This window comes from Eulemur rufifrons, chromosome 4 (assembly GCF_041146395.1).
Source record: "Eulemur rufifrons isolate Redbay chromosome 4, OSU_ERuf_1, whole genome shotgun sequence".
NCBI lineage: Eukaryota > Metazoa > Chordata > Mammalia > Primates > Lemuridae > Eulemur > Eulemur rufifrons.
Window position 1 is genome coordinate 67769484 of NC_090986.1, and position 25227 is coordinate 67794710.

Here is a 25227-nt window from a genome sequence, read left to right on the forward strand (position 1 = left end):
CCCTTTCCACCCGATCCCCTGGGGGTTGGTCTCCACCCAAAGTTTGCTCCTCCTTGTTCTGCTCTGCCACTTCTGGTGGGATCTCCAGTAAAGAGTAGCGTCTGCCTCCTTTCCCTCAGTATTTCACCCCGGCCGTCCTTTCTCACTAGAAACTTCTTCCTCTACGTGGGCCAATCTGGCGACTGATGTCTCTAGTTGGCCATTCTGCCCACCTGAGATATGTCTTTTTCAATACTGAGAATAAAGAGGGAAAGAAACTCCCATTTTTAAGAATCTTTTTGCAATAAGGAGGTTACACTTAAGGTTACTCTTCCCCAACCCTCCAAGTCTCACAAAATTTTCTGGCAATTGAGGGCCTCTTAGGGCCCTGCTTTCTTAAAACCCAAAGTGAATAATTCTCTCAACAACTCAAGAAATTTACATCATAATATATCAGAATGATACCAGTTTTCTTAAATAGAATTTACTAACTTGGAATAGAATTATCCAAAACTTAATAGAAAGCAGTTTAACTATTTTTAAAAATAAAGGGGGAGGGAGAAAGTAAATATAGAGGGCATAACTGTAGTGTATACAAACTTGTGTTTTTGTCAACTTACCTACAGTAAAATTATATTCCTGATGGTTCTTAGCATGGACATAAAACACTTAAACAAAACTCATCATAGACTCAAATATTAGGTAAATAATTTAATGATAGAATACTCAAATCTCTTTAAACACATTTCAAGTTACTATATTTTTGTTCGGAGTACAGATCTGAAAATGGTACAAGTTGTACCCAAATATTGAACCATGAATTCAGCAAATAGAATGAAAAAAAAAAATTCTCCTGACTTACGTTTCCATTCTTCACTCCCACTTGCCTCAGACTATTGCTTGTTGAAGATATGTAGTTAAATCTTTAATGGATGACCTGTGACATCTGCTGCCAACAGGGCTAACTTTGACTAGCTCCTGGCCATTTAAGTACAGAGAGAAAAGCAAAATAGAAAAGTTATTTTCTCTTAAAGAAATAAAAGGTAAATGGAAGACCAGCCGTAGCTCTGGAGCACAACAGGCAGGACAGGAATCCCCTCCCCAAAAGTGCCCCCTGTTTATCAGCCTCTGGTTTCTCTGACCCTCTTGCTACTGGCATCATGGCTGGAGTTGCCACAGAGGCTTCACAGATAGCAAAAGCTTAAGGAAACTGGAGGTTTTGCACAGCATTTATACCCTGTCAACAGGAATAGACACGCATGGTGTGGACTGTTATTAGCATTTGTTACGCTGCTTGCCGTCAGCTTTGTGGACTGCTTAAGACAACTTTGTATTCAGAGAGACCCTGCTGGTCGTGGAGCAGCACAGAATGATGAGACCAATTTTAGTAGTGACAAAAATGATCCTCTTATACCATCTGGCCAAAGAACAGCTGCCCACCCCCAAGTCTGTGGGGATCAGATGAACTGTGGGATTTGGTTGGGTTTTTAAGTCAGTGAACACCTACATACCTACATACAGCATGGATTAATAAAATTACTTATGTCCCGTTGCTTTATAAAGTCACATCTCGTATACAGTCACTAAAACTCACTGACTGCCAGTGCCAAATGTAGAAGCTCCGACACTGTAAAAGCATGGCAAGGGGTTGTGGATCCCAAGGTAAGTCTGAGGATGGGTCAGCCCTGACATCACCGACTGTAGAGCATAGGCACTAAGTTCTTGCTAGTTATGTCTGAGAGGAGAGGACTCACCCACGAGTACTGTCACTCAATCACCAAACAGGGAACAAAGGCTTCTCTTGGCTTTGGCACTCTCTGTTCCTTGGAAGGGTTTCCTGATTGGTGGAGGCAGAGAGAACGGTGAGTGGTCTAAAGTGGATTGATAGTCCCAGATGGGGCAAAAGAACACCCTGGAGCCCTATCCAGGCCAGGAAACAGAGACAGACATCAAGAGTTGCTGTGAGCCACGTGGGTCTTCATCACAGCACAGCAGCCCCACCGATCCCCTCAGCACCATCCTCCACCTAAAGTCCAGCAGGGGACACGCTCTTTGGGAGAGAAGGGAAGCTGTGAAGGCCGTGCTGTTTCCAAAGGCCTGATCCTCTAGGCCACACCTGGCAATACTGTCACAGTGTGGAATATGATCCCACCTAGAAAATGAATGGCACTGTTTTAAGAGTAGAGCATCTTGGGGAAATCCAGGATGCCTACTCTGAAACGTTAACTCTAGAATGTGGAAGCCACACCAGTATGCAAGTATATTCATTCTCTTAAAAATCTAGAGGGATATTTTCGTTTTCAAGCACCAGATGAAAACTTTTTAAAAAGTTCAACCACTTAGAATAGTACACACGTTAAGCAGATTTTAAAAGACACCCTACATCTAGAATGGGTTAAGCAAACATTTTATAATTATCTTCATGAAATGTCACCACCTCTGGGCTTTTCTGGTAATATTTGAGATTAAACATGGAACCGAATTGTTTCCCTGAACACATAACTGTCCAAACTGCATGTACAAGTGCAGGTTTAGACAAAAGCTCTGACAGGACTATCCTCAGCCTTTCAAATTAGGTGTGTCGGGCCCCTGGCCACCCTGTATATTCTACCAAGCAACAGCAACTTTTCTATTTCATTACACTCATGGGCAAAAACTATTATGATGTAAAATAAAGGTCCTTCCATAAAGTTTAAGATGTAGGGTAGAAGAAAGGAAGACAAAAACAAAATTCCCTAGAAACCAAAATAATTCCACTTTGGTCTTGTACTCCATGAAACCCTGAGATGAACTGTAGTCCTCAACACCTGTGCTTGGCGCCAGGCCCACCAGGACACTTCAGTGTGCTTCCAACTGACTCATCATCAGCTTCCGGCTGTACTCGTAGGCCAAAAATAGTGCCCCATTGGCAGGGAAGGCTCGAATCATAGTAGGCTTCAGTCCAGAATATAAGGCCGTTATTCCTAGAAGATAAAAAGGTGATCAAAGACTATGACAATCCCTTCCTTGGGGATACGCCACACAGCTGCGTAGCACAGGTATATTTACACATAAGGATTCACAGAACAGCACTAAAACCCAAAAATGATGGAAGGACTTGGATTTCCAGGTTTCCCTAAATAGGCGAACAAAATAAGGACAAGTGTTGGGTGGGTCTCCTGGCAAAAGTGATTGATGTTCAGGTAACACACAACAATTCCCTGCCTGGTTAACTCCCGGTGTAAGGACGGGGCAGACTGGAGGCCTGACATGGCCAGACAGGCAACCACAGAGCCAGAGGTGGCAGCAGCTTTGCAGCTTCACCTGGGCAGCAGCAAGAACACCAACCTTGAAGTCAGAGACCTGTTTCTAGTATTAGCATTGCCAAGGGTGTTATGAAGACTGAATTAGATATGGAAGATGTAAGTACTTTGTAAAACTATAAAATGTTATACAAACGTTTAAAGGGGGCTGGGGTTACTATTAGTAATATGCAAGATGTCTGTGCTCTATTTGGGATACAAATTAAATGATTTCTGTGTTCCTGTGCTCTTTTTAAAATGAAAACAGACGAGTTCGTATCCCAAGTTTTAAGATGTATAGTGGATGCTAGAAGGACAGGTCTTCACTCACTGGTTGCAGAATATATTTAACTAAGGAGGTAAAAGACCTCTACGGGGAGAACAACGAAACACTGAGGAAGGCAATAGCAGAGGAAGTAAACAGGTGGAAAACCATACCATGATCATGAGTCGGCAGAATCAACATTATTAAAATGTCTATACCACCCAAAGTGGTCTACAGAGGCAATGCAATCTGTACTGAAATACCAATATCATTTTTCACAGCTCTAGAAAAAATAATTCTACACTTCATATGGGACTAGAGAAGACCCCATATAGCAAAAGCAATCTTAAGCAAAAAGAACAAATTGAAAGGCATCAATTTACCAGACTTCAAGCTATACTGCAAGGCTGTATAACTAAAACAGCATGGTACTGGCACAAGAACAGACATAGCCCAATGGAACGGAACTGAGAACCCAGATATGAAACCATCCTCATATAGCCATCTAATCTTTGGCAAAGCAGACAAAAAACATACACTGGGGGAAAGAATCCTTATTCAATAAATGGGGCTGGGAAAATTGGATAGCCACATGTAGAAGACCGAAACAGGATCCACACCTTTCACCTCTCACAAAAATCAACTCACAGTGGATAACGGACTTAAACCTAAGGCACAAAACTGGAAGAATTCTAGAAGAAAATGTTGGAAAAACTCTTACAGACATTGGCCGAGGCAAAGAATTTATGAAGAAGACCACAAAGGCAATCACAGCAAAAACAAAAATAAATAAATGGGACCTGATCAAATTAAAAAGCTTCTGCACAGCCACGGAAACTATCATGAGAGCAAACAGACAACCTACAGAATGGGAGAAAATGTTCACATGCTACACATCCGATAAAGGGATGATAACTAGAATCTACACAGAACTCTGGAAAATCAGCAAGAAAAGAATCAAACAACCCTATCAAAAAGTGGGCAAAGACCATGAACAAAAACTTTTCAAAAGAAGACAGAGTAATGACCAACAAACATGAAAAACTGCTCAACATCTCTAACCATCCGGGAAATGCAAATCAAAACCACAATGAGATAACACTTATCTCCAGTGAGAATGGCCTTTATCAAAAAGTACCAAAACAATAAATGTTGGTGTGGATGCGTAGAGATAGGAACACTCTTACACTGCTGGTGGGACTGCAAACTAGTACAACCTCTATGGAAAGTAATATGGAGATACCTCAAAGAGATACAAGTAGAACCACCATTTGGTCCAGCAATCCCATTCCTGGGCATCTACCCAAAAGAACAAAAGACATTCTATAAAAAAGACATCTGCACAATGAATCTGCTATAAACAAAAGCATGTTCATAACAGCACAATTCACAATTGCAAAAATGTAGAAACAACTCAAGTGCCCATCAATACATGAGTGGATTAATAAAATGTGGTATATGTATACCATGGAGTTATACTTAGCCATAAAAAACAGTGGTGATATAGCACCTCTTGTATTACCCTGGATAGAGCTGGAACCCATTCTAAGTATCCCAAGAATGGAAAAACAAGCAACACGTGTACTCATCATCAAATTGGTATTAACTGATCAACACTTAAGTGCACATATAGTAGTAATATTCAAAGGGTGTCGGGCAGGTGGGAGGGAGGAGGAAGGGATGGGTATATACACACCTAATGGGTGCAGTGCACACCATCTGGGGGATGGACACACTTGAAACTCTGACTCGGGTGGGGCAAAGGCAATATATGTAAACTAAACATTTGTACCCCCATAATATGCTGAAATAAGAAAAAAATCTTTATCTTCCTGCATAACTCTAAAAATTGATAGCAAATGATCTTCTGAAATTGCTCAGTCTATTTCTGATTCTAGAAGTCTTAGCATTAAGGATACTGTACATTCTTTTAAATCCCTTAGTGGTACTGTTAGAGACCATCTTCTGATAATATCTGTATTATGTAGAACGGGTAGTGCTAACTTCAAAGCATTTATTCCTTTAGAAAGAGCCCATATTTTAAAAGTTCCTTCGAGGCTGTTTATAACAAAGAATCCTGACAGGTACCTGGCCCAAGGGTTAGGATTAAGTACTTAAGTAAGCTAAGGAAAAGGGTCTGCAAATAGAAACCCACAAATATGGGTTAATATACAGTGCTACAAAAGGATATGAGGCAGGGAGAATAGAGCAATTAGACATCTGATCACACTTTAACAAGACTAGCAGTGAGATGACCCATCATTCCATACGTGCCTACCGTGTTTCTGTAATTAGCAGACTCACCTTCGTTTTTCACAACATTTATAAAGGTTCCAATAAATCCTGCCTGTTTTCCAGACATGGAAAGAACTTGAATTCTGGATTTGATACAATCCACCGGGTACACAGCAAGCCATAGGCAAATTCCACCAACTCCACCGCTTAACATCAAAGGGACAGGGCCTAGAAAGAAAAAATAGCAAATAGTATTTTGTCTCAAGAACCACTGATGTGACATTTCCAGAGGTCAATTGTAGAATGGCTGCAGGGAGGTGAAGATAAAAATGCTGATGCCACGGAACACAATTCTTTGAGGAAACTGTCAAAGCTCTTGACACCAAGCTCCAGAAATACAAGGTTTCATTTGTGTTCTTAGACCTAGCGGTAGACCTGGGTCTTGCCAGGACAAGACATCCTAGTGAGTGTTACATTTAGTCTGGTCACCAAAGTTCTGTGGCCCTCCATCCCCCGGAGGGCTGGCCGGCCGGAACCAGCAGGCCTCCAGCAGCGTGGCAGCACCTTAGCATGGGGCGTAAGAATGGAGGCCAATCACAGCCCTCATCTTTTTTCAGCTTTCTCTCTCACTCATTTTAATACCCAACAGCCCTGATTCTTCCTTTACCATTAAAAACAAAAACTGTCTATTGAACACAGCTGTTAAGTCTGGGAGCCTGGCTACTCCTGTAACAGATCCGACATGCTGAAGGGAGATGGTTAAGAAAAACTCATTTATGTGAGCCAAACATTGCACATGGTTGTGTCAAGCAGCTAAACGGGATAAGCTAGAAAGAACCATGCTGTTCGCTGCTCTCAACACCATCAAGACTTACTACCAAGTCTTAAGATTATAAGATTATTTACAGGTGATTTCCCCACAAGGGCAAGTGATCTCTGTATTTCTTCTCCCCTGAAATGAATTCAGAAAAATTGTTATTCCAGCAAAAAAAAAAAAATTGAGATGTACTGCTTCAGCTTCTGTCCTGAGGAAATTACCAAGCCTGGAGGAAGGGTGCTAGCAATTGCCTACCACCATGTCACTCTCCAGCATCCAGAAACTTCCCCCGTGCCAGGTGGACCCCCTGTGGAGGGGGGGTGGGCCGCAAAAAGAGCAGAGAATCTGCAGAAACCACACCTTTGGGAAGCAGACACCATTGTACCCCACTGCTGCCAATGCAAACCCACTTACCTAGTTCATCTTTTGATCTCCCTGACGCAAAAAATGATCGGCTCAGTTCATAGCCACCGAAGAAGAAGAAATAGCCGGGTACTTCCCTAAGTAGAGTGCTGGAGAGTCCATGGTAGAAGCCCAGGGGGCCATCCTTTCTAAGGATACTCTTCACGACAGACCAAACTGTACTGGGAGGGGACACGGAGTGAGAGACACTGTTACAGCAGGTGGGGAAGGAAGGAGGACAATTAATATTCATACCCAATTAACAGATTTGATCAAGCACTAGTAAGGAAGCAGCTGATTTTGTAAAAGAGGAACCAGGAATTCTGAGCATAAAAGGCACCCTTCTGTGTGAAGGAAAAATCTCAGAGAAGCATAGTTAGTTATAACAAGTTTTGCCACCTAAATTATTGGTTAAGAAATTTTATTAAAATGGATGCATACGTTTCTAGAAGTCACATTATCAAAGATGTAAAAGCTGATACCCATTGTTTTCAACAGTGAATAAGTGCAAACTATAATTACAATACGGAGTTGTATAAACTCAACAAGAATAAAATGATATTGTATTGCCCGGTCCCGTATCTTCCTTGTTTCCTATTTCCTCAAACTTTGTGGTATGTTTTTGGGAAATTTGTTCAGGTGTTTAGAGTTTTTGTTTTGTTTTAGAGCAAAGAAATGAGCAAAGGAGTAAATGTTACTTGAAGGCAAGACAAAAGAAATTCTGAGAACTGAGCTACAGCTCTTGTTATTAAAAAAAAAAAAAAAAAACCACCAAGAAGTTAATTCTTAGCGCAGCAGGGATGCAGGAAAATTTTTTAAGCAGATCAGAGCCCTGCCCCTGTAGCAGCTGGAACACAGGGCACTTTTTGTCTACCAATTCCTCTTCAGGACAGTGGGTGGTACCACGGCAGGTCTTTCCCCTAAGAACAGGGTGAGAAATCACATGCTTGGCACGACCTGGTGACTCCTCCTCTCCTCACTGTTCTCAGAGAGCAGGAGACAGGGCTTGGAGAGATGGAGGATCGAGCCCCGAGGTAATAAAGGCCACAAGCTTTGCTATAGCTGTTTCTTTCTGAGAACTCCAGAAGGCCCCACCAGGTATGGCCCATTACCCAGGCCCCTCCTATGGCGCTGCTGTCTGCAGGTGTGACAAAGTCACCCAGCCCAACACAACTGACCTACCTTCAATCCATCTGAGCCCCAAGTACGCCTCTGTTAACAATACTGCACCTCAGATACAAAGTCAACCAATATGTACTTTCTTGCCAGGTGTCTGTCTGCCTAAGTCCTTTGGATATAACTATCACTATCTCTAAATGAAATTAAACTACTTTTAAGGGACATAAGGGCAGCATTCTGGGTGCTATTAATGCTCTAATTGTAACCAGTGCCCAGATTTATAAAGGCACATAAATTTCATAACTGTTCATAGAACTGCACTTATGACTTGTATGGGTATTGATGATATTGTGTGTATATTATATTTCAATAGAAAGTTTTAAAGACTTATACTTCTTGGATTTCTAGGCAATGAATATTAGATTCGAGTTGGTTACAGTGAATCTCAAGGGTGCAGAAAACAGGGCACTATTACAAACCCCATTCTCCCTGGAAGTTGACTGATAACTGATCAATTGATCCCCTGGTTTTTTTCCAGCAGATCTACAGGCTTTGAGTTAACCACAGCAATATCCTTGACCAAACTTCACTCAGCTAGACATCAAGATAAATAACCAAGTTTTGAGATTATAAAGATAATAAATTGCTTTTCAATTCAAATAAATCATCTTGTGTATGACACATACACCCTCCCAGGGTAACGAGAATCTGTTTAAGACTAGCTGGAGAGTGATTTGGTCACTGAGGAGTAGCTATGCTTACAAGGGTTTTGATGAATGTTTTCAGAACTCGAGCCCTTTGCAGGTACACTTGAAGGATCGAGCGGGAAGGGGTAAAGTGAGTTACCACTAGGATCTGGGATGGTCAGCCTGAATACCCGTGTGCAACCTAGGAATGAGCATCAAACATGCATCTCAGAATCCAAATTGGCACTTATGAAGGCTCAGCAGGTGAAGTTCAAAAGCTATGTGCCTCCAAATGTGGTTGAAGATCGTGCATTATGCACCCAAGAGGCCAAAAGGGGCGTTAAGCTCCTGGCTTCTCCACCTCTGAGGCATTAAATATCTCCCTAGGATGTTCTACGGGGTGGGTGGTGAGTGCCGCTATCATGAACATACTTTAAGACAATTATCCTCTGACCGATAGGGGAAAGTGTTCTAGAAACAATACTTTGGAGTAGATAAATATGTTTCCCTATCTGCCACTTAATTTTTAATTCAGTGTGAAATGAAAAAACACCAAATATACCAGGGCAACAGAGACCTAATGTTTGTGCTGCAGCGGTGCTTACTTCTGGCTTTGGTTTATCTTTCCTGATGTCTCCATCTCAAACATGGCCTGCAGCCGGCACTTCACAAGCTCTGTGGGGCACAGCACCAGCGCAGCAAAGGCAGAGGCGAAGGAGCCAGCAGCTGCATTCTGCAGATCACTGAAAGCACACAAGGACAGACAGCTGCCAGTCAGCATCTCCATGCCTTCAGCACTTACCACGCTGAGGGCACTTTGGTGAAGAAGGGGCATAAGGAGCCCAGCATGGTCGTGCATGCCTGTAGTCCCAGCTACTCGGGAGGGTAAGGCCAGAGGATAGCTTGAGCCCAGGAATCTGAGGCCACAGTGAACTATGTCATGCCACTGCAAGCCATGGCATGATCAGGCTCTGTTGTCTCACCTGGGCAACACAGAGAGACCCCACCTCTAAAGAAAGGAGTGTAACAACAGATGGAGAGAACTTGCACAGGCTGTTTCATCTAAGGATCCCACAACCCTGTGAGATGGACAGCAATACCTCAATTCCCATATGGGGAACTGAGGCTTAGAGATGACACATAATGTGGTCAAAGTCACACAGATACTAAGTGGCAGTGCTAGGGTTCAAACCCAGGTCTGCCTGACTGCCACACCCATGCTCTTTTTATTAGACACAGTGCTATGGACAGTCTATAGTAATTTGTTATAGCTGCCCAAGCTAAGACGCACAGTGACATACAAAACAAAACCCCCCAAAAAACCCTAAAGGAGAGGGGAAAAAATTACCCATAGTCCCACCACTGAAAAATATGCACAATTAATACTTGAGTGTACTTGCCACTAAGCTTTAAATGAAACTGTGTTCTGGGGCCATCGCTGCGTGCCCAAATTCCAACCCGGAGCAACCAGACGTGTAATGGAACTGCCAGAGATGAAAACCCAGAATAAATTTTTAACCACACAGTTGCTGCATGGCAAAAATATTTCCCAGCTCAGCTAATGATCGCCGCCCCGCCCCCGAGCCTCAGCAACACAGAAGGCAAGATGGTGTTGCAGGGATGGGTGATGCCCATGCAAGTCTGCAAGCTCAGTGGCTTTAGGTGAAATGGCTAAACTGGAAATTAAACTAGGCAGAGGGATGAATGCACACAAATACAAAAATAGAAGCATTCAACACTTCACATGGAACCAGAGAAGACCTCGCATAGACAAAGCAATCTTAAGCAAAAAGAACAAATTGGGAGGCATCAGTCTACCAGACTTCAAGCTTTACTACAAGGCTGTAGTAACCAAAACAGCACAGTACTGGCACAATAACAGAGATATAGACCTTTGGAACAGGAACGAGAACTCAGATATAAAACCATCCTCTTACTGTCATCTAATCTTTGACAAAGCAGACAAAAACATACATTGAGGAAAAGAATCCCTATTCAATTAATGGTGCTGGGAAAACTGGATCCTCACCTCTCACCTCTCAGAAAAATCAACTCAAAATGGATAACAGACTTAAACCTAAGGCGTGAAACCTTAAGAATTCTAGAAGAAAATGTTGGAAATACTCTTAAAGACATTGGCCTAGGCAAAGAATTTATTAAGAAGACCCCCAAAGCAATCACAGCAGCAACAAAAGTAAATTAAAATCAAATTAAAAATCTTCTGCACAGCCAAGGAAACTATCATTGGAGCACATAGACAACCCACAGAATGGGAGAAAATATTTGCTTTCTACATATCTGACAAAGGGCTGATAATGGGCTGATAACAACTATCTATATAGAACTTAAGAAAATCAACAAGAAAAAACCAAACCACCCCATCAATAAATGGGCAAAGAACATGAACAGAAACTTTTCAAAAGACGACAGAAAGGCTAGCAAACATAAAAAAGTGCTCAACATCTCTAATCAGGGAAATGCAAATCAAAACTACAGTGAGATATCACCTAACTCCAGTGAGAATGGCCTTTATCAAAAAGTCCCAAAACAACAATGCTGGCCTGCATGTGGAGAGATAGGAACACTCTTCCACTGCTGGCCCCTGTGGAAAATAATTTGGAGATACCTCAAAGAGCTAAAAATAGAAATACCATTAGATCCAGATCCCACTACTAGGCACCTACCCACAGGAAAAAAAGACATTCTATAATAAAGATATCTGCACTCAAATGTTTATGGCAGCACAATTCACAATTGCGAAGATCTAGAAACAACCCAAGTGCCCATCAATACATGTGGATTAATAAAATGTGGTATATATACTACTATATATGGTATATATACTACTCAACTACAAAAAAAATGGTGATCTAGCACGTCTTATATTATCCTGGATAGAGCTTGAGCCCATCCTTCTAAGTGAGGTATCACAAAAATGGAAAAACAAGCACCACAGGTACTCACCAGCAAATTGGTACTAACTGATCAACACTAAGGTACTCACGTGGTAGTAATAGTCACTGGGTGCTGGTCACGTGGGTTGGGGGTTATCTCACAACTAATGGAGACGGAGCGCATTGTATGGGGGAAGAACACACTTCTAGCCCTGGCTTGGGTGAGACAAAGTCATTACCTGTAACCAAAATGTTTGTACCCCCATAATATTCTGACATTTAAAAAAAATAAAATAGAAGCATTCACCCCATCTCACATGGGTTTAGTACCACCAGCAGGGTTGGGAAATTAGAATCCAAAGAGATTCAAGAATATGGGGGAAAGTCTGAGAAACTTTTCTCGGGAAATCAGAAACACTTCTCAGAGAGTTCATGGGAGTCAGAAAAGCAGATCCCTTCCAGCCTTAGCACAGGGTTTCACCGCAGGAGCATGGCTGGCATCTGGGGTGGGACAGTCCTTCACTGGGCAGAAAGGGCTAAACTGGTCCTGACACTCGCCCATTAAACGCTGCCATCCTGCTGTCGCTGGACAGCCAAGATCACCCTCTCAGATTTCCAGCAGCCCCCTGGTGGGAGGCCCCTCAGCCAGCTACCCTTGGAAGAGACTCAATCCCCTAACAACTCTTCAAACTGTGAGCAAAAGCCCAAATGGATCTACCACATTCAATAGTCCTAAAGTTTCACCAGTGTCAACGACTAGTATAAAACCAAGGCTGTCTCTAGTCTCGGCTGTGGTTTCCTGTTTCCTAGTGGTCTAGCCTCTGTGCCATGGACAGACACAAGGGGCGGGGGTCCAGGGGCGAAGCCAGCCTCTCACAACCCCAGCCTCTTAGAAGAGTTGGCTGGCAGTGGGGCTTTCTTTCATAAGGAGGACACTGTTTGCAGGACGAACTTCCTTTTGATTTTAGAGAATTAAACCTATGATCATTAACCGAGGAGAGCCAAGTACCCAAATGTACTTGCACATGGTTTTATGGTGTGCAGAAACCATCCAGTGCCGTTCAGTCTGTTCCTTCTTCCTCACTTCACTCCTTCTTAGCTCGTTTGTTAAAATCAAAGCTTAAAATGGTTTCTGCTGTCTTTCAGCCAGCCCAGATCCATATTTGGCCTCCCTTGGGGACTCTCTGTCAACCTGTTGACAGGCAACAGTTAATTAGGGTCATTAACCAGTTTGCCAAGTTTGCCAGAACTAAGGTGGCAGTTGATAGATGTAGAAGTCTATTCAATATAAGATGTAATAATGACTCAGAATCTGAATGAACACCAAGCACATTATTATAGTGCGAGGACAAGGCCAGATCAGATCTACAATGGACTTTGGCTTTCTAATAAATACTTTCATCAGCCAGGGCACAAAATAAGGTGCATGGGCCCCCGGTTGTGTGTAGAATAAAGGTGTAGAACTGGAACTGAAATAGCAATAGGCATACAATGGGATTTTGTAAGAATCCACTGTTTGTCATCCATTCAACAAACATGTACCTGAACACTCCTGCTGTGTAAGACCCCGTCCAGCCAAAGGTCAAAGTGGAATACCACTCTGGGTCGTGCTCAAACTGGGAACAGACAAATATTTACAATGTGATTGCAGAAATGCATAATGGGCTCTCACAAGCAGTTCTTTCCTTTTGCTGCTCTTGGTTAAACTTCTCGCTAAATCTGACCCTCACAAAATATTCCAGAGCCCCGACTGTGGTCTGTTGGAAGGAAGACTGGGCAGTGGCTCAGAAGACATGGGTTTGAGTCCTCCACTGAGCAATCTGGAGCGTGTCAACACCTACACCTTGGTTTCCCCATCTGCTTTGCTCCTCTCACAGGATCATGGCGACGGCTACGAAGACACGGTATCTGTGTCAGAGTTTGCAGGCTCTGAGGCAGCGTTTCCCTAACAGGTAACAAGCAAACGCTATTCTTCAGGATGAAAAAGAAAAAAGCCCCCATCTCAAAAAGATTGGAGTGCTAGGTTAGACAATGTTAAACAGGATGGTTTCTTTACTGCAGAACTTCCAAGCGTCTTTAACAAGCTAAGGAACAGGTATGCTACGAGATAAACATACCCAGAGTGATTCCTCGCAAGAGATACACTACGACGTATTCCCAACCCTTTCTTAAGGACACCCACCGACTCGGTGTTCTGAAGACAGTGTGGGGAAATGCAGCTGTACGGTATCGGATTGTTCCTCATCAGAAAAGCAACACGCTCCTGTCTTCACGCTGTTCATGGGCTAAGAAAGGAAAAACATGGGGGTCTGCTCACGCGAGCAGGCAGAAGTCACCGTCTCTGTCCTACGGCCAGGGGGCTACCCTGCTCAGACGGAAGACACAGCCCTGTGCCCTGTCTTCTCTCCCCATCTTGCCCTTAGCTAGGGAGGCTGAAGGAGAACGAAATTCCAGGTCTCCTCAAATAGAACGTCTCTCCCTCAGTGGGCAAAAAACTACAGTCGCCTATCATTTTGCTTCTTTTCAGATGCCACGCTCTCCTGGTGTATCTCCTGCTTATTTCTGTTCTTCTTCCTTCCTGTCTGCCCTCCGTGCTGGAGGGCCGTGGGATTGGCGCTCAGCACTTCTCTCCATCTACACTGTCTCCTTAGATGATCTTCTCTGGTCCCAAGCCTTTAAAAAACAAGCTCTGTCCATCACGATCAAAGTCTTGCCTATAAAAGGGCACATCTTGAGACCTCTAAGCACCTCCAGAGAACACTTCTGGACACAGGGAACCTACTTTAGTCATGTGGAACCTGCAGTTGCAATAGGGTTTCAAATTCCTACCGAAACAACCGAGACTGCCCTTTGCAACTATGACGCTTCTGTAATTGTAAATGATTTAAAATAAATCAATGTTCAAAGGAGGGATGGCTAAACATCCCAGTTGTTTCCCAATTCTTTTTTGTCTTTGTACGACAGATACCCCAGGGAAGACCAAGCACAAGCCAAAGTCTGATGCTTGGGGAAGACTCAGCCATAGAAAGTTGGGTTCCTCTGCATGTTCTCAGATGTGCCCGACGCTTCCTAAAATTCCAAGTTTCTCCTCATTCTATTTGGCTCAGACAACCTCCCCCACTACCCTGCATTTTGCTGATGAAATGGAAGCTAAAACTTGGGTGGAAAGTTGTGTCTATGGTTTTAGCCCAGCTCTTCTGCTGACGAGAGAGGGAGGATGGTTCCCAGCATCCGGAACGCATTCTCCTGAACGATACCAAGCCGGGAGGGTGGCTGTTCTCAGTGGTGGACTGTGGGCACATCTCCTTTGTGAAATGCATATGGCTCTTCCTAGTTTTACAGGATGACAACGTGTGACTTCATAATCAAAAAGAAAGTAGTTATTTTTAAAAAGGAAATGTTCTTCCCTATTGGGTATCATTAAAATTGTGACCTTAAAACTGTGGGTTTTTTTAAACCAAGCATCAGTGTCCTTGACTCACCTCAGCTTTGCCTGCTTGTCCAATCCAACCACTTTCCGTACCACCTGTTGGCAGAAGCCGTAGCACATGAAGAGAACAGAGTTCTCGGCGATGTTGGCAATCAGCGCCGGGCTGGTGCCCTTGTAGAAGCCACGAAAGCCCACCTGGGCGTAGGTCTTCAGGCAGCAGTCGGTGAGGCCCCGGTACAGGTCGGGGAACGTCTGCATCTTCACTTTCATGGTGTCGAAGGGCTGCCCGGTCAGGACACATGCTGTGCCCCCTGGAACCAGGACAGAAGTCCGCTTTAGCACGAGGCTACCGTTCCGTTTCAGAGCACGGCCGGCAATTACTCGTGGAAAGGAGGCACAGCCGCCCATCCCCGGGGGCTTACCCCTGCTTCAGTTTGTTTCAACCTCTTTTCCCGTCTAGCTGAGGCCAGCAAACAACTTGCGGCAGGCCCTTAACGTGCCCGGCACCCACATCCCACCCCGAAGGAGCTCAGGCTCAGCAAGGGAGGCAGATGTGTTCAGTAGTCAAAGTTACAGGATGTAAAGGCACGGCGTGTGTTTAGGAGCCCTGGAAATGGGGTCAGGGGGACCTGTGATGCAACCTGGCTTTGCTGCGAGATCCTGGACAAGCTGTGTCCTTCGGAGCCTCAGTTCCTCATCCATGCCCACCTCACAGGGTTAGTGCGAGGAGTAAATCAAAGTGGAGGAGACGGGCTCAGCACAGTGCTTGCTGCACGAGTGCTTAGGGCACCGCAGTTACTGTGTGCACGAGAGAGACGAGGCACGAGCGTGCAAGGGCAAACCTGGGAAGAGCTCAACGCTCCACTCTGCCTGATGCCCAGAGGGCTGGGGACAGAACAGCAGCAGAGGACTGCACACCACACAAAAGAAACAAGGAGTCTCGCTGCTTCTTGTTCTTTTGGCTAAGATCAAGTGAAAACAAGGAGTTTGGCAAATTAACCCTGAAAAGCTAAATATCTGACCCTATGGAAGAACCTCTTTAATTTGAACTCTACCAATTAATGATTTGTCTTTAGACAGGGAATGGACTGAAATTTACTTTTGCTTAGCATAAATCCTATACTTATACACTTCATACTGTCAAAATATTAAATACAGCAAAGTCTAAATTGCATGAGATCACGTCAATAAAAATCCTGTATGTAGGGCAAGGAATGAACTGCAGCCGCCCTACCACAGCCCCAGAGCCTGGACAGGGGTCAGCGTTTCGAGAACTGCCACGGGTTAATGTTTACCACCTTCCCTGGGCCGGAGAGGACGCTGCAACTCAGACATCCCCTGCTTGTGTTAGGAAACATCGTAACCATCTAATAAAGCTATTAAAGCTTCCCCTAAATAGAAGAAAAGGCTTCCACAAAATATGTAAGAAATGCAATTTCCTAACTTTGACATTTTATATAATCATTCCACCTAAACCGTGGAAAGTAGAGATGGGACAGGGGCCATAAGAATAACATTCTGGGGCGGGTCTGAAAGAACAAAAAAAAAGAATAATCTTCTCGTTTATTGGCAGATAAATGGACATTCCAAAGAGTCTGAAAACTGATTCTCTTTTTTAAACAACAAAAAGTATGATCTCTGTGATCCCATCATTATTGTTCATTTCCTCTAGGAAAGTAATGACACACTTCCACTTTGAATTGCCAAATTATCCCCAATTCTGAATTAGTGGAATGTAATTTAATTTTACTATGATTAATTTAGTCATTCTCTCCAAGATACTGTTGGACTAGGTAAAATGAGAACCACATCATATCAAAATAATTTAATTATTCCAAAAGAAGAGGTGACTCAGAATTTTTGAAGTTGGTACATAATTTAGATAACCTAGATTCAGATAAGCGGAAAAAAGCATTTGATTCAGCACATTAATATTTTCACTGGAGGGTTTCCTTATTTTAACTCAGTCATCTGATGGTCCAGACATCACAGGTTATTACAAGAGGCATTTGCTATATGGCAGCTACACTTCCAGGAGGGAGAAGGGGGAAGGCTAGTCAATGTTAAAACGCCAGCTACAATTTCCTCCCCTCGTCTGTGAAGGTAAGCTAACGTCCTGTGGAATTTAGCACAAATGACACAATCACGGCACCCACCGTGCCCCCCTCGAGTGAGTGAAGACTGTCCTGAACACCAGCACCAACCATGAGCTGACACCTAGCAGGTTCTCAAAGATCTATCAAGTCAATAAAGCCAGGAATAAATGAGAGGGATTAAATATTTCTCCACTTGCACAGAAGTCAGACTTCTGATCATCTTATTCTCCTTAAAAGACAAATGAAACCATTCTTTAGGAGGTGTCACGGCCAGCCACACATCTCCTTCTGCAGGAGGGGCACTCAGACCATGTAACACCCAACACTTTGTGAGGGTTGGCGTTTGCAATTTCAGTCTTCAACACAGAGTCAGCAAGTCACACACAAGGTATAGAGGAAATCCTTCAGGGCAGGGATGGTGTTTCGGGGGAGGGACAGCTCTTGGGGAGGGCAGAGGTGAGCACACAGAAGCAGCCTCACACTAAAAAGACCTGGTCCGCCCTGCCCACCTGAACAGAGATGAGAACCTCACACACCTCTGGAGGCCATCCATAAAGGTTCCATTTCACATTCACAGGGCAGGGAAGCATATCGTTTTCAAGGTATTTCAATCAAAAAAGGTTTGGAGGTTGTTTTTAATTTTGGCATTTGAGAGGATAAACTTCAATGATCTGACATACCACATCCCCCAACCATGCTAAATAAGACACACTGCAACAGAGTGGTCAAAGTCGTGACTGCCTTATCGCAGGGTTGTTAAATGACTAACTCTTAACGTGCTACCAGAGTTTCCCTTGAAGATGGTTTCACTCGGGGACCCATGTTGCCTCATTCAGTAGTTATCCATTGCCTATCTTCTTCAAATCCTCCCTTAACTGCCTAGGGCTCTAGCCTTTCCTGCAATCTCTTACAGAACTGCAGATAGGGAGGAGGAGAACTTCTAGCACAGTAGATGAGCTGGCTGCAAACCCACCTAGTGGGGGAAAGCTCTGTTTAAAACAAAAAGGAGAAAGAGAGCACATTTACGCTCCACCTCCATCACCTCAGACCACGGCCAGCTCTGTGCTTAGTCTGATACTCCCACGGCTGGGCTGTGGCCACAAAACTGGGGGTCCGCCTCTCCTGGCAAGAGTTGGCAGAAAAACCCCAAAGCCCAGCAGTTTCTGCGTGTAGAGAACGGGGGCAGTGAAGACTGCAAACCTGCCCTCACCTCTGGGAATGCTGCTGACACAGTACTAAAAAACAACAAACAAGGACCCAGTCCCGGCCCTGTCTTCACACCATCTAGCTGTGTAACCTTGAACAAATTCACTCTAGGCCTCTTTGCTACATACACGAGCATCAGAGCCGAGGACCTCCAAGGGTCCTTCTAGCTCCATCATTCAGAGACTTCAAGATGCTCAAAAGGGGAACTACTACTTCCCGTTTGCATTCCACATGCCTCACAGTAGAAAAGAGCTGCCTGTGTCACTAAAGGGGACCTCTTCTGCCCAGCCCCCAACCCACAGAAACCCCCCTGCAAAAGGGCTTATTGTCCTTGGAAATCAGACAACCCATGGCAGCTCTGCATCAGTGAGGGGCACCCCTGTGTTGGTAGCATAAGGAGAAATACCTACCCACATGACCAGACACTTCTAAGTGGCAGCATCTATAAGGGCTCAATACATATTAATATCATAATTGCTAAAAAGCATACCCACCAGCAAATGTCTTATATACCAGGCTCCCAACAATACTGCTGCAAATTTACATCTTTAAAATTGACTGTAAATTATAAATGTGGCATCCAAATATCTGCATGCACATAAACTGGAAAAGGTAAGCTTTTTAATTCTATCACAATAAATCTCAGATCATCAACAGACTGACAGAAGGACATAAAACATCAAAAGTTGAGAATGTCTCATGTGGTTAAACACCCTCCTACTGCAGAGAGAGACAAGCACTGAGCCCAGCGTGTTCACCTGCGTAAGAGGCGGCACAGGCTGCACCATTCCTAGGGTCAGTGTCCTCCGCAGCGTGGTGTGGGGAGTGGGGGAGACGGGGCATGGGGCCTCAGGGGCTGCAGCTCACCTCCAAGGCAGGGTGAGGGGCTGACCCAAGGCATGCAGTGGACAAGAGAGCACTGGGCAGTCCGCTCCCCGCCCCGGCCAACCTTCAGGTCCCCTGTTCCTGGGGCCAGGACGCTCCCGTGGGCTGTGGCCTGGGAGGAGTGCCCTTGCCCAGCGCTCCTTATCCGCATCTACAACTAGCTGTTTCCAGCCTTCCTCCTTAGCCTACCTCGGCCGACCTTTGGTCATGGAAGAATACTTTGCTCTTCTCTGAACAAAGATCTCTTGTTCACAACTGAGCAAATAACAAGATGAGAGGCAGCAGCCCCCTGACCACACTTACCTAGATAAGAGCATTGGGCAACACCCCTCCAGCTCCCCACTCCAGGAAGCTGCAACCACTGTGAGAATCGGTGGGAGGCCAGGCAGACCAGAGCTTTCCTTTGGACCTTATGAGCATTCCAGCGCTCCTTTCACCTCTGCCCCGAGATAACACAGGACTCTGAGAACCAAATACCACCATGCACTTCCAATTCCCTCACTTGCCTCAGGCCAAGGTTCCTGCTCTTCCCGCACCTTCAAGGTAATCTTTCTATAGAGCAGCTTTTATGCTGCCGGCACTGGGGCTCAGGCTCCTAGGCTCAGCCTCAGCCCAGCAAATCCTACCTCTTCCCCTCTCCTTTCATGGCTCCGACAGTCCACTATCAGCCTCCTTTCTAAAGATATTTCTAAAGGGTGTCCTTTCTTCCCAACACAAGTAAGCAGCGTAACTGGTGTTTCCCTGCAGAGGTGGCATGGTGTTATTTTTGCACTACAGTGGTTCTGAAGACTGCCAGGCTTGAGGTCCCACATCGCCTGCTGATATAACCCAGCCATATGACAAAGAACAAGAGACTTCATCTCTGAGCTGTTTTCCAACTGCACTGGGGACATTCCCAACCATCAACCCTGACTCATAAAGTTTCAATGTAACAAACACCACTCTACCTTCTGCCACGCTCTGAACAACACTATACTTCCATTAAATGGATTCATTCTAGGGTTAAAGGCTATCGCTTGGGGGAGGGGCGGGGGGAGACGAATAGTTATATGTTCATATCACTTCACTTGATGTTGCTTAGAAGGTGCTTGAGGACCACAGAGGACTGAGTTTTCTCTGGGATTATAGTCATGTGTTGCTTAAAGACGGGGGCACGTCCTGAGAAACATGTCGTTAAGAGATTTCATCGTTGTGTGAACATCACATAGTATATTTACACAGCTCTAGATGGTATAGCCCAGCGGTTCCCAACCTTTTTGGCACCAGAGACCAGTTTCATGGAAGACGATTTTTCCATGGACTAGGGGGTGAGGGAGGTGGAGGCGGAGCTCAGGCGGTGATGAGAGGAGCAATGGGGAACAGCTGTAAATACACTCACTCGCCCACTGCTCACCTCCTGCTGCATGGCTCCCCAGTTCCTAAGTTTCATGGAAGACAAATTTCCCACAGTGGGGAGTGAGGGCCGGTCCCCAACAGGCGTGGACTAGGGGGTTGGGGGCCACAGATGTAGCCTACTACACACCTGGGCTCTATAGCCTATTGCTCCTAGGCTACACATCTATATAGCAAGTTACTATACTGAATACTGTGGGCATTTATAACACAATGGTAAGTATTTGTATATCTAAACATAGAAAAGGTACAGTATAAATAAGGTATAATCTCATGGGACCACTGTTGTATATGTGGTCTGTTAACAGAAACGTCGTTATATGACACATGACTACCTGCAGCCCCTGCAGTGAGGTCGATGGCAGCTTGGATGGCAGGATTGGACGTCATGTTTGCCCACTCCGCTGCTGGTCTCCGTGGAAGGTACTCTCTGGAGCTTATGACGGGCACTGCATATCCCTGGAAGGAGGCAAAAATTCACCATTAGTCCAGCCTCCGCAGCCTCCCATTCTCTAAGCCAGAGCCCAAGTTACTGAACCTGAACTTCTAGAAGCCAGGAAATAGGTTCTACGTTGCTCCAAAGGAAGGGGGCTCAAAGTGTCAGTGCAGATTAGTGATTGACTCCCAAGAAAACTCACAGATCAAAAACCTACCCTGAGTAGCAATGACGCAGCCACCAGCAGCACTTCAACCAACCTTTCTGAGAACCTTAAAAATGAACACCAAGTAAATACGTCAACCACAGACATCCTAAACCACATCAGAACAGGTTTTCAGAGGCCTAAATTGAACTATCAGTCCAATAGGCTCAGTTCTCAATTGGACTGCAGCCTGTGCTGGGTGCCCAAGGGAGGTCACAAGACAGCAGGTCTGTGAGGACTCAGGTAGAAAAGGTTAGGAGCGCCAAGTCACACACACCTGGCTGTGAAGGCCTGTTCCACCCTGGGGCCTCTAAAGCACAAGGCGAAAAAAAATCACAATACAAAGGCAATCACAAACAGCCATGCGGGAGTGATGGGATGCTCAACTCGGCACAAGCATCACACGCTCTCACAACAAGGCCCAGCACAGAACACCGTGTTCCTCTCACCATAGTCCACTAAGGCTGCTCAACCTTAACTGTGCACACAAGTCACCTGGGGGTCTTGTTAAAAGGCAGCTTCTCATTCAATAGGCCTCAGGGGGACCAAAGAGGCTGCCTGTCTTGACAAGCTCCCAGGTGAGGCTGATAATGCCAGTCCACACAACCACACTTTGAGAGCAACACCTGGGCCACTGAGTCCCAGATTGGCTTGATGAAAATCACACATTCAAATTCTGGATCTTTCTCTTGGAAATTTTGTTTCAGTGTTTGGGTTGGAGCCCAGCAAATTTGGGAAAACTAGAATCTATTCCTCAAACTTTAGACAAAAATCAACCATTGCTGAGGCATGGACTTAAAAAATATTGACTAGAAAAAGAAATGGTGGCTCATTAACATAGATGATGAAAATAACCAATTCAGCAACCAATTCTGTATGGTTTTCAAAGCATGTAAACAACTTATTCACGAATAACAAGGAACAATTTTGCTCCTCATCACCGAGGAGCTGCAAGCTCCCAGTCAGCCCACCTCTCAGACAGGGCTGCTGTGCTGGGTCAGAGATGAATGCCAAGGTCCTTTCTAACACCAATGCCATCCTAAATGCCAAGGGAAAATAACATTAGCCAGCAAGAAGTTTTTTTTAACCCCTTAAAGCATTTTGCCAACAACCAGACTCCAAGAATTTTCCTTTCTTTACAAAATTTTAAAACCAGCAACAATAAAGGCACAGTACTTAATAAAACAACGAAGTTAGAAGGACAAGACATTGATTTGTGCGTTACTGATATGCCTGGAGAGGCAATAACATTCACTAGGCTGATACGTGGTGGCCATCTGGAACTTTCTTAGAAGAGGATATCAGAGCCCTAATCCAACCTCCCCCCGCCCCTTTCCAGAAGGAAAACTGGGGCCAGAGCAAGAGAAGGTCTTCTCCAAGGACACACAACTAGTCAGTAACAGAGAGAATTCAGCTCAGAGAGTCTTGTTCTGTGCCTACAAACTAATAATTCCAGAGTATTCTAACCTGGCCAAAAAGAACACAGAACTCCCAACCCTGCATAAAAAAAAAAAAAACGGAGGCAGTTGAGACACACACAGGGCACATCCAATGTGGCCTCTCAGATAAGCTGTATGCGCTTGTTTCTGTTGGTGTGCACACTTCTTTAAGTTGCAAGGAAAGTAAGTCACATCACATTCTACTGTATCTGTCAACGTGAACTCAACCCCATGAGGTGAGCCGAACACACACATTAAATCCTACAAATAACCACTTGTAGAATTATTAGCATAGACAACAGTGGTGGGTACTAACAGATTCACCCAGGAGTGGGCAATTAATTCGGATTACCTCCAGCCATGGCTAGGAGAAAACACAGGACTTGGAGACGGCAAGACTGTTCAGCATGAATTAAACTTGGTGTATGAGCCTGCTGCAGCACTTGGAATAAAAACACGAATCCTTTCCGCACCCTCCTCCCCTCTAACAAACTACACCAGGGTCCGACTCAGACACAAAAACAGCGCCGACCATACATCTTTCCCGATCCTTGTGGAAGTTAATTTTTCAGATGGGAGAATCTGATGAGGCCGCATTTTCCACCAGGGAATGTGAACTGCTCGGGGAGGATTCCAGCTTCAGGCTAAGGTGGGGACTGCAGGAGGCCACCAGAGCCCGGCGCTGGGATGCAAACCCGCTTTGCCGCCGAGGGGCCCGCCGGGCGCGCGTCCCGGGGCCTCGCAGGAGCAGGCTCGGGAGCCGACTCCCAACTTAGTCGCGCGGCCCCAAGCGCTGGCCGGCTCGCCCCGCAGCCCCTGTCCGCAGCCCGCGCGGCTCCCATTCATTGCGTCTCCGCGCTCCCGGCGCTAGGGCACCGGCGGCGCGCAGCCCCGCGGCCAGCTGACACGACTTGGGGGCAAAGGAGGGCGACCTTTTCCTTCAGGTGAGCACCACGGGAAGGCCGAGGACCCCGCAGTCTCCGGCGAGCCCCGGCCGGCCACCCCGTCCCGCGGCACGTGTGCGGCCACGCTGGCAGCTTCCCCCGCCCGGGAAGGTCACGCTGTCCCGGCGCCCAGGCCCGCCCCGCGCCCTCCTCGCGGCGGCTTCCCGCAGCCGCGCTCACCGCCGCGTCCTGCTCGGGCTCCGCCGCCCGCTCTCGGCTCCAGATCTGCGCCCCGTGGCGGCCGCTTTACACCCACGTCGGCCGCGGCCGGCCCTCCGCCCCGCCCTCCCGCGCAGGCGGCCCGCGCGGCTCAGGAGCGCCCCTGCGGCCCGGGAGCGGGCTGCGCCGGGCCGCGCCTAGCCGGTGCCCCCGGAGCCGCCGCCCTGCTGAGCCCGCCGAGCCCGCCGGGAAGCGGAAGTGGGCGCCGGGCCGCGGTGCGCCCAGCCCGGCGGAGTCCCGTCGGCCGCAGAAGCCAGGGCAGGGCCGGCGCCCCCGGGGTGCTCCCCCGCCTCTGCGCTCCGGAGACCCGCTCTGCAGCCCCGGGGACCGGGCTGGGGCTGTCGCTAGCCGCTTAACCCAGCTGGGGCGCAAAGGCCTTAATGCTAAATTCTAAGGGAGTGCGAAATTGTATTCGGGACTCAAGGCCTCACTATTAAATTATAATTGAGTATGAAAATACTGGGCTTGTAATGATGAAAATTCAATTCGCTTTTTGCCAGTAAAAAAATTTTAAAAAGCCATTTCCCAATCCTCCTCCGTCAAGGAAATCCAGCCGCACTGATGACATTCCTGAAAGTACACTGATGAAAACTGTGACTCTAAGTCGGCCTCTCTGAAATTTTAGTTCCCAAGGCATTAGAGGTTGTATCTGGGGTTCTTTGGCATTTTATTAATAAGCTTAAAATATTCAAGTTAGCTGTTGTATATCGAGAATAAAGTGATTTTCTGTAGTGCCCTAAGACAAAGACCTAACACCTTCTCAGTCAGAAGGGTCTTGCTTTCCTTCAGAAGGGGCCACCACCTTCCATTCCATTGGTTCAGCCTTAGTGTATTTATTTCCATTTTCGACACTGTGTTTTCTTCCTTAAAACGTGGTGTCATTTTCTTTTACAACTTTCCGCCTTGCTTGGATGTGCTGTTGGATTATTGCCTATGTAATTTAATTATTTGGTGTGACTTTTAGTGCTTGACATGAGTGCACAACTGAATAGAGCTTCCTGGCTGTGTTAATAGTAGATGCTGTGAAGGTCTCAGAGCGCCTGATAAATGGGCGCTCTTCAGAATCAGCACGTAAGAGCTCGAGCTTCCAGAACGTAGTTTAATTAGAAACAAGCCGGGGAGTTGGGATGACATGCCCAAAGAGACAGGTAACATGACTAGTTGGAAGCAGGTGCAGGAGCAGAGCCTACCATTTCCGCAGCCTGGAAGACTGAGGGACTAGCAGTGTCACCAGGTCCAGTGGCTCTTGCAGCCTAAGAAAATGACGCCCAAGGGAAACCTGATTCAGGACAGACCC

At 45.8% G+C, this 25227-nt stretch overlaps 1 protein-coding gene across 3 annotated transcripts; it reads right to left on the reverse strand.

Moving 5' to 3' along the window:
• Positions 1 to 704: 704 nt before the first annotated feature.
• Positions 705 to 23984, reverse strand: SLC25A15 (solute carrier family 25 member 15). 3 transcript variants are annotated; one of them, XM_069467717.1, is made up of 7 exons: positions 23892 to 23984; positions 21023 to 21146; positions 15161 to 15419; positions 9390 to 9527; positions 6992 to 7161; positions 5830 to 5988; positions 705 to 2942 (listed from the first exon to the last, which is right to left on the reverse strand). In XM_069467717.1, the coding sequence occupies exons 2-7, from the start codon at positions 21075 to 21077 to the stop codon at positions 2818 to 2820; spliced, it is 906 nt and encodes a 301-aa protein (XP_069323818.1). In that variant the 5' UTR covers positions 21078 to 21146; positions 23892 to 23984; the 3' UTR covers positions 705 to 2817. The 3 variants fall into 3 exon arrangements, with proteins under 3 accessions (XP_069323818.1, XP_069323820.1, XP_069323821.1); XM_069467719.1 differs by lacking the exon at positions 23892 to 23984 and adding an exon at positions 23700 to 23792; XM_069467720.1 differs by lacking the exon at positions 23892 to 23984 and adding an exon at positions 23120 to 23641.
• Positions 23985 to 25227: the final 1243 nt, after the last annotated feature.

What these genes read in the sequence shown, in the direction of transcription:
- SLC25A15 (XM_069467717.1), bottom strand. Translation starts at nt 21,077, where the DNA reads ATGACGTCCAATCCTGCCATCCAAGCTGCCATCGACCTCACTGCAGGG. An exon ending in GACAAGCAGGCAAAGCTGAG is followed by an intron (nt 9,528 to 15,160) that starts GTGAGTCAAGGA and finishes GTGTGCTTTCAG; the next exon opens with TGATCTGCAGAATGCAGCTG. An exon ending in AAGATAAACCAAAGCCAGAA is followed by an intron (nt 7,162 to 9,389) that starts GTAAGCACCGCT and finishes GTCCCCTCCCAG; the next exon opens with TACAGTTTGGTCTGTCGTGA.